The 18,182-nt window shown below is 41.1% G+C and overlaps 1 protein-coding gene across 1 annotated transcript in view; it reads left to right on the top strand.

Annotated features, from left to right (window-relative positions):
* Positions 1 to 18,182, top strand: part of slc15a1a (solute carrier family 15 member 1a) — a 31,336-nt gene that overhangs the window by 12,549 nt on the left and 605 nt on the right. The window contains exons 5-22 of the mRNA XM_079619899.1: positions 542 to 661; positions 1,078 to 1,177; positions 1,265 to 1,355; positions 3,012 to 3,095; positions 3,172 to 3,254; positions 3,629 to 3,715; positions 4,119 to 4,208; positions 4,281 to 4,325; positions 4,487 to 4,519; positions 6,530 to 6,618; positions 6,716 to 6,797; positions 6,876 to 6,995; positions 8,319 to 8,459; positions 12,658 to 12,704; positions 13,777 to 13,875; positions 15,766 to 15,874; positions 15,991 to 16,125; positions 17,986 to 18,093. Coding sequence (XP_079476025.1) covers positions 542 to 661; positions 1,078 to 1,177; positions 1,265 to 1,355; positions 3,012 to 3,095; positions 3,172 to 3,254; positions 3,629 to 3,715; positions 4,119 to 4,208; positions 4,281 to 4,325; positions 4,487 to 4,519; positions 6,530 to 6,618; positions 6,716 to 6,797; positions 6,876 to 6,995; positions 8,319 to 8,459; positions 12,658 to 12,704; positions 13,777 to 13,875; positions 15,766 to 15,874; positions 15,991 to 16,125; positions 17,986 to 18,093 — 1,663 coding nt within the window. The remainder of the gene's footprint in view (positions 1 to 541; positions 662 to 1,077; positions 1,178 to 1,264; positions 1,356 to 3,011; positions 3,096 to 3,171; positions 3,255 to 3,628; positions 3,716 to 4,118; positions 4,209 to 4,280; positions 4,326 to 4,486; positions 4,520 to 6,529; positions 6,619 to 6,715; positions 6,798 to 6,875; positions 6,996 to 8,318; positions 8,460 to 12,657; positions 12,705 to 13,776; positions 13,876 to 15,765; positions 15,875 to 15,990; positions 16,126 to 17,985; positions 18,094 to 18,182) is intronic.

Below are 18,182 nucleotides of genomic sequence, written 5' to 3' on the forward strand. Positions count from 1 at the left end.
CAGGACGATCATATACCTGTCTGTCGTGTGATGGTGTGTGTGTGTGTGTGTGTGTGTTTCAGGACGATCATATACCTGTCTGTCGTGTGATGGTGTGTGTGTGTGTGTTTCAGGACGATCATATACCTGTCTGTCGTGTGATGGTGTGTGTCTGTGTGTTTCAGGACCATCATATACCTGTCTGTCGTGTGATGGTGTGTGTGTGTGTGTGTTTCAGGACGATCATATACCTGTCTGTCGTGTGATGGTGTGTGTCTGTGTGTTTCAGGACCATCATATACCTGTCTGGCGTGTGATGGTGTGTGTGTGTGTGTTTCAGGACGATCATATACCTGTCTGTCGTGTGATGGTGTGTGTGTGTGTGTTTCAGGACGATCATATACCTGTCTGTCGTGTGATGGTGTGTGTGTGTGTGTTTCAGGACGATCATATACCTGTCTGTCGTGTGATGGTGTGTGTGTGTGTGTTTCAGGACGATCATATACCTGTCTGTCGTGTGATGGTGTGTGTGTGTGTGTGTGTGTGTGTGTGTGTGTTTCAGGACGATCATATACCTGTCTGTCGTGTACGCGGTTGGTCAGGTGGTCATGGCCGTCAGCACGATTCATGACATCACAGACACTGACAGAGACGGCACACCGAATAACTTCACCTTACACATGTGAGTCTGTAGAGCATTACACACCTCACAGTGTACGTCTGTTTGTGGAGAAGTAGTGTACGTTATAATTATTCATAAAATTGTCCGGAGACTTGAGTCTTCTCAGAAGGAAAGGTACAAAAGCTGTGGGACAGTACCCTTCAGAAGGGGTCTAATGTGCACACTTTAGGTATAGGCTACCGCCAGTGACAGCTTTAAATAACACTTTTTTAGTATAATATTTGAACTTTATATTTTAAAGGGGTGGTTGATTATGATTTCACTTTTCTAACTTTAGTTAGTGTGTAATGTTGCTGTTTGATCATAAACAACATCTGCAAAGTTACAACGCAAAGTTACAACAATGCAAAGTGCGTGTGTGTGTGTTGTGTGTGTGTGTGTGTGTGTGTGTGTGTGTGTGTGTGTATGTGTTTCAGCGCTCTGTCCATGCTGGGTCTGATCCTCATTGCTCTGGGCACTGGGGGAATTAAACCATGTGTTGCTGCATTTGGTGGCGATCAGTTTCAGGAACATCAGGTACGATGCTTTCTAACGCCTCCATCGGCCGGACTTCTTCTCTGACTTCCTGTCTAATGGTTTGTTGTGTTGTGTTGATCGTTACAGAGTCGCCAACTCAACACATTTTTCTCAGTGTTTTATTTGTGCATCAACGGAGGAAGTCTTCTCTCCACGCTCATTACTCCGGTTCTCAGAGGTACACACATTAAAAGTGCCGCGTTATGCTTTTTTGATATCACTCTTCCTGTAGTGTGTAATAAAGCTGTTTGTGAAGGTAAAAGGTTGACAAAGTTGCAAAGATCAAAGTGCAGATAAAAAGTTTTCGTCTCCCAAAAGAAAGAAGTGATTCTGAATCTGAACCGAGTCGTCAGTAATCCCAGTCTCACTTCCTGCTCAATCTGTGTATGTCTGTAACACATTTGCATAATGCCAGTCTCTGATCTTCATTGGCTGCTGGTGAACAATGTCTACTTTGAGCCTCAAACACTGCAGTGTATCTGAGACTGGAAGAGTTTGGTTTGTGTTGTTCATGTGGAGAAGACGCTGTTTTCTGCTGACAAAACCCACGCCATCGTTACTGTTTCTTGTCACTGTGTATCAAGAGCTGAGATTCAGATATGATAATGGCCTTTTGGTTTCATTGACCAATCACAACCGACTGGGTCATCTGACCAATTAGAGCAGAGTAGACCAATCACAACAGACTGGGCCATCTGACCAATCAGAGCAGAGTAGACCAATCACAACAGACTGGGCCATCTGACCAATCAGAGCAGAGTAGACCAATCACAACAGACTGGGCCATCTGACCAATCAGAGCAGAGTAGACCAATCACAACAGACTAGGCCATCTGACCAATCAGAGCAGAGTAGACCAATCACAACAGACTGAGCCATCTGACCAATTAGAGCAGAGAAGACCAATCACAACAGACTGGGCCATCTGACCAATCAGAGCAGAGCAGACCAATCACAACAGACTAGGCCATCTGACCAATCAGAGCAGAGTAGACCAATCACAACAGACTAGGCCATCTGACCAATCAGAGCAGAGTAGACCAATCACAACAGACTGGGCCATCTGACCAATCAGAGCAGAGTAGACCAATCACAACAGACTGGGCCATCTGACCAATCAGAGCAGAGAAGACCAATCTCAACAGACTAGGCCATCTGACCAATCAGAGCAGAGTAGACCAATCACAACAGACTGGGTCATCTGACCAATCAGAGCAGAGTAGACCAATCACAACAGACTGGGCCATCTGACCAATCAGAGCAGAGAAGACCAATCACAACAGACTGAGCCATCTGACCAATTAGAGCAGAGAAGACCAATCACAACAGACTGGGTCATCTGACCAATCAGAGCAGAGTAGACCAATCACAACAGACTGGGCCATCTGACCAATCAGAGCAGAGAAGACCAATCACAACAGACTGAGCCATCTGACCAATTAGAGCAGAGAAGACCAATCACAACAGACTGGGTCATCTGACCAATCAGAGCAGAGTAGACCAATCACAACAGACTGGGTCATCTGACCAATCAGAGCAGAGCAGACTCTCAGAGAGGCGGGGTTTAGAGCGACTGAATTCTTTATCAAACTGTGTCAGACACTGAGAGAAAAGAGCTGATGATGCAGTGTGTATTATGAGAAAATTAAACTTTTTGTTTTTTACCATGGATGTGTGTAAAACTATTGTGGGAGACTCCACAGCAAAATTAGGAACCTTTAAAAAGCATAATAGGGGCACTTTAACACACTTTCCATTATATTTTTCCCATAACACCCTTCTCCCCGTCTAACGCTCTTCATCCGTGTGTGTGTGTGTGTGTGTGTGTGTGCAGCTCAGGAGTGTGGCATCCACACACAGCAACAGTGTTATCCTCTGGCCTTCGGGGTCCCAGCCGCTCTCATGGTCGTATCGCTGGGTAAGACTGAGTGCCAGCTGAACACACACTGTGATCTGTGTGTGTGTGTGTTTCTGAGGTGTGCTGTGTGTTACAGTGGTGTTCATCTCTGGCAGTGGCATGTACGTCAAAACAGATCCAGAGGGAAACATTATCTGGGCCGTGTGTAAATGCATAGGGGTGAGTCGAGATTCTGTTCACAGGAATATTTAATACAAAAATGAAAATTCTGTCATCATTTATGATTTTCTATATTCTGTAGAACATTCAAACTGTTCTTTTCCACACAGGTGACTTAGTCTGGTTTGTCTTGTACTCTCCGGGTCATATGACACACACACACACACACACACACACACACGAGGACAGGAGAGCTGTCACTCAATACTGACTTGAGTTACTTATTTTGAATAAGTAACTCAAGATATGTTGATGTAAATTTAAAAGTAATGCATTCCTTGAAAAGTGAATCTGATTGTGTAACACACGTTACTTGTAGTGCATTACCCCTAACACACTGATCATCTTGTAAAGTGTGTCTCCTCTTTCTGTAGTTTGCCATCAAAAACCGTTTCCGGCACAGAAGCAGCGCTCATCCGAAGAGGGAACACTGGATGGACTGGGCCAATGAGAAATATGATGTATGCCACAATCCTGACATCTCTACACACACGCTTACTTAACTGGGGACTTCATTTACATAGACTTCTATTGTTTAAAAAAAAATGGATAAAATTATTATTTTTTTTAATTTGAAGTACAATTGTAAAAATCATATTACAAAGGAGGACGTCCACTAAAGGAGGTTTTGTATGATTTAACTCACTTTTGAGGGAAAACAAATTGCCCCAAAACATGGTTAAGTACACACACACACACACGGACACACACACGGACACACACACACATAAACACGCAGACAAATGTCCCTCAAGGTCACACATTTCTGATATTACTCTCTTTGTGGGGACGTGTAGTCCACGATGAAGGATATACGTGAACTACACCCTCACACACACACTCACACACTCCTCTCTTCTACAGAAACTCCTCATCGCTCAGGTGAAGATGGTGCTGAAGGTGTTGTTCCTCTACATCCCCCTACCCATGTTCTGGACGCTGTTTGACCAAAAGGTGCAGATCTGACCCGGGTAATGTGTAGTGTGTGTATGTTGGGCGTGTGTTCAGTAACGGGTGTGTGTGCAGGGCTCCCGCTGGACTCTCCAGGCCACCACCATGAGTGGAGACTTCGTGAGTGTCTTCATTTGATTTAATGTGTCAGCAGTGACTCATTCTATGTTTGATATCAGTCATAATCTGATAAAGAGATTATTTAAAATCTCGCTGAACAAGGCTCAATACACAGAGATTTATGAAATATTAAAATCAATGTCATGTCCTCCTGTCTGTAGAGAGCGTTCATCCTTCAGCCAGACCAGATGCAGGTGAGCTCCTTCATATTAATGTTGTTCATCTCGCTCTGGAATATAATAGTGTGAGATTATTTATAACACAAATACACTGGAAAGCAACGGCATCTCATACCTGCACTTCTGTTCATAAGTATAAGACTGTTTAATGTATGTGTAAGTTCTAGAGGTGTGAAGTACTTGAGTAATTTTATTGATTACTGTACTTAAGTATTATTTTTGGTCATTTTTACTTTACTTGAGTATAATTAAAAATCAATACTTTTACTTTTACTTAATTACATTTTTTAAGAAAAAAAAGTACCTTTTACTCCTTACACTTTTATTTACAGTCAAAAAGTACTTCTTTTTTGGAGATCACTTCATTCTATGTTCCCTTGCTATTACCAAACCAATTGAATTGCGCTGATGGCCAGTTTAATTTAAATGTTATTTATTCTGCCAATGAGATTCGTTTTCACATTCCATGTAATTGGTCAGGCATGTTCATTGGTCCTTTGGAAGTGACGTCATGTCGCATCTTTTATCACAATGCACAACACCTTGACCTGGACATTAGAGAAATTCTAACAGTCCAGAAACACACAAAAATCAAGTTAAATCCGAGGTTTGACAACTTTGAGTAGCATGTTGGATACTGGCATTATAGTTTGAAATACAATTACAATTATACAATAAATACAATTAAATACAAACAGTTCTGAAGCAGGATAACACCTTGTGTGTGCTTCATTCACTTCATGTTTTAGAGATGAAAAACTTGAACAAGAATCTCTTGTTTTCATTCTTGCTGTTACTTTTACTTTTTTAATACTCAAGTACAATTTTAATGTGGTACTTTTTCACTTTTACTCTCAAGTACGATTCAGGCCAGATACTTTTACTTTTAATTGAGTAATATTTTGCCTCAGTACTTGTACTTTCACTTGAGTAACATTTTTTTAGTACTTTTTACACCAAGGCTGCATTTATTTGATCAAAAATATAGTAAAAAATGTGAATATATAGTAGTGTTATTCCTGATCAAAGCTGAATGTTCAGCATCATTACTCCAGTCTTCAGTGTCACATGATCCTTCAGAAATCAGTATAATATGATGATCTGATGATCAAGAAACATTTATGAGTATTAGTTGTGCTGCTTCATATTTTTGTGGAAACTGGGATACATTTTTATTTTTTTTAGGATTGTTTGATAAAGAGAAGTTCAAAAGAAAAGCATTTATTTGAAATAGTAATCTTTAGTAACATTATAAAAGTCTTTACTGCCACTTTTGATATGCTTAACCCCTTATCAAGCGCCCCCTTTTTTCTAATAGACATGAAATGCACATTTCGAACTTAAATGGTTGTAATTCAAGAATGCTTTGGAATATAGATGTAAGATTGGTCTTGTTTTTAAGAAGACACTTGGCAGATTTTTGTAGAAGTGAAATAAATTAAGAAAGTTAAACAGGAAAAAAAGTTATAGAAGTTTGAGTTTATGAAAAAGTACAACGTTAATAAATGTAATTAATCATATTTTATATAAAATATATATTTTCAAAACCTGGTGGACTCTAAAACTGCGCAAAAATCTGAACAAGTTGTGTTTCAAATTTTAGGTTGATATCTCAAAAAATAAGCTTTCAGTGAGATTTAGTTTGGGTGCAGTACCACACTTCTCCACTAGTGGACGTTACTGCCCATATAAGGACGCCTCCATTTCCACATGTGTTTTGAGTGATCTGAACCATTATTTTTACAATTTTCATACAATTTATGAAGTAGACATCCTATTCAGAAGTAGTGTTGGAAGTTTGGCAGATTTTGAAATGAATTCAACCTCTAAGAAACATAAAAAGATCACATATGTGCATTATAGCTCGCTGCCACGAATGGTGAATCACAAATGCTGAATCTATAATTTTGTTCTTTATATTTAATGCCTCCTCGCTGAAGCTAATGTAATCCCCCAAGCTTTTGAAAGACAGTGTGAGAGAAACTGGATCTGGAGTAGTTGTACTGAAGCGCTCTCTCCTCTCAGACGGTGAACCCCATCCTGATCCTGACCATGGTGCCCATCATGGACCGCATTATCTTCCCGCTCATCAAAAAGTGTGGCCTGGACTTCAGGTGTGTTTATAGGAGAAGATGAACCTGCTGTGAGACTATGATGACACACTGATGCTGATATCAATGCTGTGTTGTGTGAATCTGTGTTACGCTCCAGCCCTCTGAAGAGAATGACGGTCGGCATGTTGTTCGCTGCCACGGCGTTTGTCTGCGCAGCTTTAGTCCAGATCGAGATCGATGTGAGTGTGAAATGTGTGAATCAGATTCAAGAAAAGGCCTTCTCGAGCCCCACAGTCTAATGATCTTATCCTCCTCAGAAAACATTGCCCCATTTCCCATCATCCTCTGAGAGCCAGCTAAAGGTGCTGAACATGTTCAACAGTTCCTTGAACGTGACCATCTCACACAAAGACACTCTTCTGATAGACTCATTGGAGGTACTACACACACACACACACACACACACACACACTTCCTGCAGCCTCACATAACAGAGAGAGATCTTCTGATCTCCCCAAAGACACTCTTCTGATAGACTCATTGCAGGTACTACACACACACACACACACACACACACACACACGCACACACACACACACACACACACACACACACACACACACACACACACACACACACTTCCTGCAGCCTCACATAACAGAGAGAGATCTTCTGATCTCCCCAAAGACACTCTTCTGATAGACTCATTGCAGGTACTACACACACACACACACGCACACACACACACACACACACACACACACACACACACACACACACACACACACACACACACACACTTCCTGCAGCCTCACATAACAGAGAGAGATCTTCTGATCTCCCCAAAGACACTCTCCTGATAGACTCATTGGAGGTACTACACGCACACACACACACACACACACACACACTTCCTGCAGCCTCACATAACAAAGAGAGATCTTCTGATCTCCCCAAAGACACTCTTCTGATAGACTCATTGCAGGTACTACACACACACACACACACACACAGAGACACACACTTCCTGCAGCCTCACATAACAAAGAGAGATCTTCTGATCTCCCCAAAGACACTCTCCTGATAGACTCATTGCAGGTACTACACACACACACACACACACACGCACACACACACACACACACACACACACACACTTCCTGCAGCCTCACATAACAAAGAGAGATCTTCTGATCTCCCCAAAGACACTCTTCTGATAGACTCATTGCAGGTACTACACACACACACACACACACACAGAGACACACACTTCCTGCAGCCTCACATAACAAAGAGAGATCTTCTGATCTCCCCAAAGACACTCTCCTGATAGACTCATTGCAGGTACTACACACACACACACACACACACGCACACACACACACACACACACACACACACACACACTTCCTGCAGCCTCACATAACAAAGAGAGATCTTCTGATCTCCCCAAAGACACTCTTCTGATAGACTCATTGCAGGTACTACACACACACACACACACACACAGAGACACACACACACACACACACACACACACACACACACACACACACACACACACACACACACACACACACACACACACACACACACACTTCCTGCAGCCTCACATAACAGAGAGAGATCTTCTGATCTCCCCAAAGACACTCTCCTGATAGACTCATTGGAGGTACTACACACATCTTATATACACACACACACACACACACACACACACACACACACACACACACTAATGTTTCTCATTTCCCTTATAGAGCAGTGCAGGTTATGTGACATTGGATCACCAGGAGATCACAGTGTCCTTAAACAGTTCTGGAATCACGGAAAATTTCAGTTTAATTGCAGGAGGCCGGCAGACCCTGATCATCCCCTCTGACCCGTCCGTCATGTATCTGGTGAGTGTGAAACTAGCAAACATGTTGCCGTTCCAATGGCCAAAAACTCGTGTTTTTCTGGAGAAGAATGGTCGTTGCTCGACAACCATTCTGGAGTGCTTTGGGTTGTTGCTAAGGTGTTGCTATGTATTTGCTTCGGTGTTCAGAGTAGTTTTTAACATGTTGCTTTGTGGTTGCTTTTTCAAGATGTTGTATACTTGCGCAAGTGTAGCGCAATTGACCATTCGCAAAGACTCGTCCTTTTTAGTTACTGTTCTCTCACACACACACCGTGTTCTCACGCAGTGAAAAACACATCGCGGAGCAGAGAGGACACTGAACACACTGACAGACAGGACAGAGCAGCTTACTTTATAATGAAAGTCTCAACTTTAAAGTTTTAAAAAATAAAAAATAAGAAATGTAAGCAATAAATGCCGTTTTGTGGCTCTTTAATGTGTTAATGTGTCGTGACAGATCTCTTAAAGCTGCTCGTGAACCGATCATCTCTTCCTTCTAGTTCATTTATATCATCAAATAAACATGAATGAACATCAGAAGGAATGTTGTTTCAACCGCGGAAAGTTTAAGTTCAAGGCCACCGACGTTATATCTGACTGCTTTGGCGGATAAAATGGCGGAAGGTGGATTATGATTGGTCAGATCGCATGTCAATCAAACTCCCAGTGAAGGGTCAGTTATATACTGTTTACTGTATACTTGTTAATTATATAGGAGTGGTCACACTACACTTTTCATTTCATTGACGCGCAAGCGAATTCTGGAGAGCAGAAACACAAGCTCAAGATGACCTGATGAGTGGACCGATGTGACGTGCTCATATATTGCTTTTTGTAGAGACATGATTGTTCCATGCAAACGGGTGGACATCTATCCCAGCAAGAAACCATGGATAACTAAAACTGTTAAGGATAGTTTACAGAAAAAAGTCATGCTTTAAGGAGGGGTGACATTGCTGAACTACAAAAAAGGATCTAAAAGTAGGAATTCTCAAAGCAAAACGAGACTATAAATATAAACTGGAAAACAAGATGGCAACTGATAACCTTGGATCAGCCTGACAGCATGAAGACCATAGCAGATCTCCAGAATCCACAGAGCAGCAGCCCAGTCAGCCCGGATGGTCTCGGCTCAGACACGAGCTGGCCTGTGCTCTTGACCAATTTACAATCGTTTAATACTTTTGATTTTAGCTAAATTTGAGCAACCAGCTCATAGACGCTCATCACTTTAATATAAGACAAAAAGAAGTGTGCAAAGCCTTCCTTTCTATTAGAGTTAACAGAAGTCAAACATCTGTGGGCGCATACTCAAAACCTGTGCAAAGCAATCGAGTACTCCTTTCTATTAGCCTGGGTTTCCCCATACTGCCTTTGCCCAGCGCGATTTTATTCACGCTGAAAGGCAGTCTGGAAACCATGGACCAGATTTTCGCCTCATCTAGGGAACCAATCACAGAACGGGGAGGGAGCAGCAAGACGATGACGACATCTATGCGACACAACTAAGCAGTTTGTTTATATCTATGGATTCAACATGGCAGCAGACGCGAAGAGCGACCCTCATGTTTATCTTGCACAAACGGCAATAGTCGCTGAACGTCATTGTTTACACAAAAATATCTTACCCATCGTCTTCTTCCTTGTCTAATTTCTGTCGCTCTACATACGTCATCTGGTATAATGGAAACGATTGGCTATGAGCTACGTACAGGCGCATTTGATAGACATTCTTAGCACCCAATAAACGGCTCTGGGCATTCGTAAACCACGCCTCAAATACGAGAAAATGAACATGTGGTTCCCAGACCCAAGTCTCAACGAGAATTGGGTCTGGCGTTAGCCAGGCTTATTTTCCATTACATTTTTTAACAAATCTTTAGAGGGACATTTAGTGTCTGAGGTCTGGAGGCCTGTTCCCAAATCCACCCCCAAAACCCTTAAAGGATAATTCCGGTATTTAACACCTTGAGTCTATATTGTAGTTTGTTTTGGATGAACAAGAGTGGTGGACAACATTTTTTTGACAATGGTTCCTCTCTCGAGTTTTTGACTATAAAAGAATTGGCCATGGACCCATTTAACATGGGAGTCAATGGGCATGTCCGAAAATGTCATTAAAACAGCCAATAATGTTCGTTTACAAAACTGTGCAACTCACCGAGTGATTAGTGATGTTAGTTGATGTTCCAGAAACAAAAAGTGTTGCGAAATACAGTTTCTGTCGTGTTTTATTCGTCATTTTGTAAAATCCCATTGAATTCTGTTGAAGGACTGAGTGCTCGTTAATATAAATGCGCTACCGGAAACGGAAAGGGGGCTGTTTACATTTGGTCGATGTAGTCTTTTTGCTCGCTTCCGTTTCTCATAAGGCTAGCGAGCAGAGCAACTGTGCTCCGGGAGAGTAAGCCAAATAAACAAACAAAACCTTGAAAATATTGAAAGACGTGACCACTGACCAGTGCAATATGAAGTTGAACTCGACTGTGACCGTGAGTGTCCCGCGAGACATAAACATCGGTTATCGCCATCAAGTGGTCGGGAGTGTGCTAACGCTTCAGATTCAAATATTGAGCGGAAGTTACACAGTTGTGAAGTGTCTGAAAAAATAGTTCCACTATAGCAAAATAAACGGATTGGAATCATATATTGCGACGATATATTGTTTATAATCCTCAACAAACACCACTAACCACTCGGTGAGTTTAACAGTTTTGTAAACGAACATTATTGGCTGTTTTAATGACATTCTCGGACATGCCCATTGACTCCAATGTTAAATGGGTCCATGGCCAATTCTATTATAGTCAAAAACTCGAGAGAGAGGAACCATTGTCAAAAAAATGTTGTCCACCACTCTTGTTCATCCAAAACAAACTACAATATAGACTCAAGGTGTTACATACCGGAATTATCCTTTAATGATTTTAGACCAGTGGCACTCACATCAATTGTAATGAAAGTGTTTGAAAAATTGGTGAGGTCTGAAATTTTAAAGGACAATTCCGGCGCATAATGAACCTAGGGGTTAATAACACATGGGTACCGACTCGAGTCGACCGTTCTCTGGGATGTGTTTTCATGATAATCGAATGTACCCAGATTTATCTCTAAACTGATTAGCTTATAACGCTAGTATATGGGGCATAGAATAAGTAAAAGTAAATCGCTAGTTAATACCACTAACAAGGCTCAGAATAGCCTCACACTAACACAGCAGCATAATGAGGGTCCCTACATGCAAACCGAAGCATTGAGAACTGAGTAAGTGTACAGACCGTTTAATAACAAGATACTTTATAAAGACAGTACAGTCGCGTATAAAGGCAGGAGCCATCTTTGGAAAACAGTCGAGCCATGAACGCCGTGCTACATGAGCTGAACTGTGACTTATCGACCAGCTCACTTAGCCCAGGGTTCGTGGATCACCCAGAGAACAGCCATCTATTGCATAGCGGTCATGGACCAGTGGCAGCTCAAGAGGTTTAACAGCTAGCACAGTTTTACAGAAAGTTTGCACTGGCAAGCGGTTTTGAGCTATTAAACAAACTCCAAAACACTTTTTGGCCAGATTTGTTTCTAAATTATGTCCCACATGTCCGTTCTTCCATTGGGACCTTTACTTGTCCAAGTACATATTTTAAATGAACAAACAAGATCATGTATATCCGGTATATTAGGCAGCTGTCGCTTTAAGACCTGATGCACTGACCCATTATACTGTTTTATATAGCCAATATACACACACTTTGGGTGTGAACACAAAATCTGCTAGAATGAGGAAAATTAGGCTCAATACACACAATCCCACGCCGATATTCAAGCCCCACAGCACCAATAATATTCATCTGGAGCAAAAGAGGGAATAAAGGGACGCAGGTTTGTGAGAGATTGAAGAGAGAGAAAGAGCAGCTGGTATTGTGTATCCTGCGGAAGCGGTTCAGGTAGTTCAGTATCGATATGTATTGAACAAATCTATATTTTTGACAACACTACATTGCACTTAGTTTATTATTTATAAGACTACAATTGAAATTGACTACAATCAATATATGAATGTATATTATATAAAATTCAAGTGGCTATTAGGAGTGACTGTTACACGCCACTGCTGAAATACACACACATTTGGACCTGCTGTGTATAACAGTGTAAATATAACAGTGAAATTGTCCCTGTCTTTTATTTTTTTCCTCCAGAAAGAAGACATAAAGTCCAAACCAAGGGAAGGAAGGAATGCTGTTAGGTCAGTGAATTATTTTATTTTTTTACTGTTTCTTAAAACGTCTCAGATTGTGACTATGGTGTCCTGAGAAGGGAACGAGATGCTGTGTGAGGGATGACGCTATGGGAACACACTCCTGCGTAAACATCGTGACGTGTGACGGCGTCAGGGTTGGGTACCGAACTCTGTACTTTTAAGGGCACCAACCGAATAATGTCGGCACTACCGAGTACCGATTCACATTAAATCAATCGGTGCCATATTTCAGTTCCTGAGAACGCATCTGGGCGTGAGAGTAAAGGGGGTCGCACACCGGACGAGAAGCGCAGCGCCACGGCTTTAAAATTCAAACACATTATTCTCTATGAGTGTGTACACACACCGGCGGTGCCATTCGGCGTCCAACGGCTCAGGACCGTGTTCAAAATCCTGCCGTGCCACAGAGCACCATTTACATAGTTTTATATTAAATGTACATTTATTTGTCTCAAATCGTTGTTAATGTATATACTGACTTCACCCTGTGCTGTATATACATTTAGTTTTACATTCATTCACAGAAATCAGCTGCTTGAAATTGCTGATGTTATCGGATTTTCAGGTGATTTTCTCAATTCCTCCAGTTAACGGACGCTCTGAGGTAAAGTGTTCAGACTGCAGACTCAGCAACGATTGTATTTAATTGTACAGTACAATCATAACATAGTACAGACATGATCTTAATTCCATAATGTCCATAAACGTAACAATATTGCTGGCCATAAACTGAGAAAGTGCGCGTCCGGTGTGCGATACCTCGAGTTGTCATAGACGCGGCGTGGCCTATATGAATCCGGCATGTTCTGCGTGTCTATGTGTGAATGAATGGCGCAGATGAGCAGTTTCATTTACCACACACACACACACACACACACACACACACACACTGAAGCACGCAGTGTGTTCAGCCTCTGTTGCCTCACTTATTGAGTTTGTTAAACACTTGCTTCAGACGCGATCACGCAGGAGCGTTCCCATAGCGGCATCACTTCAGACGCAGCGTAGAGTTTCCTGGAAACTGAACTCTCCTTTACTGGCGTTTGATGTCACACAGGTTTGTGAATGGCTGGACAGCAGTTCTGAACATCACTAACTTGGAGTCTAACTTGGAGCCGACAGTCATTTCAAACTACTCACTGGTGGCTCAGGGGACGTATGTATTGTGTGCAATAATCGGCCAAGATATATAAGAAAGAAAAAATTATTATTTACAATCAAGCCAAAATAATTTACAAAAAAGAAAATACACAGGAGAAAACTGATGATACACGGGAAACTGCACAGTGCCAACACAAAGAAAAGAATAAAACAACTACTTACTATACTTACTAAAGGAATATGGTTATGGTTATTGGTCCCACTTTATATTAAGTGGCTTTAAGTACTATGTACTTACATCGAAAAATAAGTACAATGTACTTATTGTGTTCATGTTGTATTGTAAAACACTTTTGCTGCTATTGCGGTGTGATACGGGTAAGGTTAGGGACAGGTGTGCTGGTATGGGTAAGTTTAAAGGAGAACTCCGGTCAATTTTAACATTGAGCTCAATTTTTTGTAAATTTGGAGTGCTGTCAATACAGAGAACAACGACAAAAATCGGTGTTGCCTACACCGTGTTATCCTCTTTTTAAAATTTGCACCCTATTGACTTCAATGGGGCAAGTTTTAAACCTGCTTTTATCCTCTTAACATCTTTGATGTTTCATTACAAGTGCCCAGCCATGTGAGTGATTCCTTCAGAGTGAACACGAGTGAATCTGACTGCAGTAGATGTGAAAGATATGAATAAAAATGATGTTATTTCAGCCAGCGCACAGACCTGTATTTAGTTCCTGTTTTCGGTCGAAGTCCAAAGTAGTCGATTGTCGAGTTGACGCGCATAGGTTTAGTTACTATGATCACGCGCGTGAACTCGACAATCGACTACTTTGGACTTCGACCGAAAACAGGAACTAAATACAGGTATTTGCGCTTGTTGAACTAACATCATTTTTATGAATATCTTTCACATCTACTGCAGTCAGATTCACTCGTGTTCACTCTGAAGGAATCACTCAGCATGGCTGGGCACTTGTAATGACACATTAAGGATGTTAAGAGGATAAAAGCAGGTTTAAAACTTGCCCCATTGAAGTCAATAGGGTGCAAATTTTAAAAAGAGGATAACACGGTGTAGGCAACACCGATTTTTGTCGTTGTTCTCTGTATTGACAGCACTCCAAATTTACTAAAAATTGAGCTCAATGTTAAAATTGACTGGAGTTCTCCTTTAAGGCTGGGTTAAGGTATAAGGGAAGGGTCAACAGTGTAATTACATGCAGGTATTTTAAAAATATAAGTACAATGTAAAAACATGTATGTACACAATAAGTCCATTGTATCAAATTATTAATTTCAATATAAGTACATAGTACTTAAAGGTAGGGTAGGTCAGAATTGTCTAAAAAAACTTTTATTCAAATTTGTTTAAACTGTCTTTATATACCAATACATAATTAAAATGCAAGTACTCTGAAATAGAGAGTATAAAAACTGAGTGACTCTAGTGTATTTAATCTTCAATAAACACAGCTCATTAATTCCATTCACTCCCACCTAAAAACGGGTGCGCGACTGCGCGCACGCGGGCAGAGCCAGTAATAGCGGCGGTAGTCATGGCGACGGAGAGTGACAGTCGCGCAAGCCAATCACTTGTTTCGTCCCGGTAGGAATTAATGAGCTGTGTTTTTTGAAGATTAAATACACTATAGTCACTCAATTTTTATACTCTCTTTTTCAAAGTACTTACATTTGAATTATGTATTGGTATATAAAGACAGTTTAAGCCAATTTGAAAAAAAGTTATTTAGACAATTCTTACCTACACAACCTTTAAAGCCACTTAATATAAAGTGGGACCTGGTTATTTACTATAGTACTTGTAACATATCGTCACCTTAAAATAAAGTGTTACCCAGTTTTATAAAACTGATTCAGGATTAAAATGGGTTTTGAATGCTATTCCACGTTGACTTGCTGTTCTTCTGGTTTATCTTCTAAGACGGAAGTTCGTACTCAGCAACGGCGCGCAGTCGTGTGTGTTTTCTCAGACGTTTGGATTTGGTTCTTCATACACCTTCCTCATCCCCAGCACGCTGTTCTCGACGGATGTGTGTAGCCTCCCTCATACACACACCTCTCTGTGTCATCTAGCAGAAGCCTCTATACAGCCCCTGTCTACTGTCTTTTGGGTTATATGTGCATGTGTGTTCTTGTGTGTGTGCAGTGTAAGTCTATAAAGGCAGTTGAGGACATTCAGCCCAACTCGGTCCACATGGCTCTGCAGATTCCTCAGTACTTCCTCATCACTACAGGAGAGGTCCTGTTCTCGGTCACCGGCCTGCAGTTCTCATACTCACAGGTAGGACAGCGGTTTGAACAGTCACCACTCGTTCTAAAACCAACACAGTATCAGCTGTCACCAGATGCACAGTAGAAAGATATCAAACATGTGACCCTGGGATCACAAAACCAGTCACGAGTAGCACGGGTATATCTGTGGCAAAAATCTCATTTTTCTTTTATGCCAAAAATTCATTAGGATATTAAGTAAAAATCATGTTTCATGAAGATATTTAGTAAATGTCCTACCGTAAATATATAAAACATGTATTTTTGTGAGTGAATGCAGCACAATCGTGAACATAAATGCACAACTTTAAAGGAGATTTTCTCAATGTTTACATTTTTTGCATCCTCAGATTCCAGAGTTTCAATAGTTGTGTCTCGACCAAATATTGTCATATCTTAACAAACCATACATCAATGGAAAGATTATTTATTCAGCTTTAAGATGATTTATAAATCTCAATTTCATGAAATTGCCCCATGTGACTGGTTTTGTGGTCACATATTCTGTTAGTTGTTTAAAGGTGCAGTATGTAAGATTTTTATGGCAAAATACATTCTCTTAACCCAGATTTGTGTTAATTGAGAACTATTAGTATGAGTTTATCTCCCCCAACAGTGTAAACATTGAGCCTCACGGGCGTCATCTAAACACTGAGAGCGTTTCTGCTCAGATATCAATTAATTTCCAACTCAGCCAATAGTGAGAGTTTGGGGGCGTGGCTACTGTAGAAGGCGGAGCCAGAGGGTGTGTAGCCTCGTAGGGACCATGACTGATGAATTACATGGGAAAAGACATTCATGTTCAGTTACAGGAGCGCAAGACGGAATTTAACACGTTGGACCTTTTATTGAATGTATCCTGCGTTCACCCGTTGAGACACCCGTAAGAGCTGTTTTGGAAATGTTTGAGTTGGAGTGCATTCGCAAAATATATATATATATATATATATATATATATATATATATATCAGTGATGCGCGGGTCAATGTATAAACAACCCGCACCCGACCGACGTTTTCAACTAACCCGCCCGCAACTCGGACCGCAAAAAAAATTAAATAAAATATTGTAACCGACCCACTTCTTGACCCGCATTTTTTAAAAGTAACTAGTAAATGCTCATCGTAGCGTCATTGGGCCATAGACGGAGGAACTAGCGGTGCGGGCGCAGCATTTTTCTGAATGCTGTATGATAGCCTAGTGTTTTGTAATAAAGGCTTGATTTATTTATTTATTTCGTTTCATTTTCTTAACAATTAAGATGCTGCGTGTGTTTATCCAGTCTAATCGAAGTGTGCGTCTCTCCCTGACTTTCCCAACAAAAATAAAAGTAGCCTATTAAAATGGCACAATGGCATTGCTCAGTTCAACGTGTTGGGAAATCGGGCATTTTGTCCCGCGTCAGCTTTTATTCAAAAGTTAATAACGCTCAACATTCAAAAGGTAAATAAGGATTTCCCGCTGTCATCTCTGCAGACTGAGCTCGTGCGTCATCCTCGCGCCAGTTATTCAGACAATAAAGTGTAGACCTATGAATTTCATAGACAATTGTGTACTATATAAATCACAAAGGTTTAATTGGCCCGACCGACCGCGACCCGAATATCATTAAAAATATTTTTGGATGACTCGTAACCGCAGGTACCCGCTCATTTTGGATCATCACTGATATATATATATATTTTTTTGTAATTCCAGTAGGTGCTTAAGATAGTAATTAAATGGATAGTCACAGTCCTGGATATTGATTGGTTAATACAGCATTCCCATTCATATCTTATCATATGATATCCTGTAGACTGCCTAGATAATTCTCCAATCGTTGTCTGTGAGCGCTTGCCTCTCAACATCTGTGCTTCTGTGTCTTCAGGCTCCGAAGAACATGAAGTCGGTGTTGCAGGCGGGCTGGCTGTGCACCAATGCCGTGGGGAACATCATTGTGCTGATTGTGGCAGAGCTGGGAAAGCTTCCCAAACAGGTGATGCATATGATCTCATGACCTAATACACACATTCAGCCCAGCTGTGGGAATATTGTGATCTATAATACAGACAAAAATAAGATTTC

This window comes from Phoxinus phoxinus, assembly GCF_949152265.1.
Source record: "Phoxinus phoxinus genome assembly, chromosome: 7".
Classification (NCBI taxonomy): Eukaryota; Metazoa; Chordata; class Actinopteri; order Cypriniformes; family Leuciscidae; genus Phoxinus; species Phoxinus phoxinus.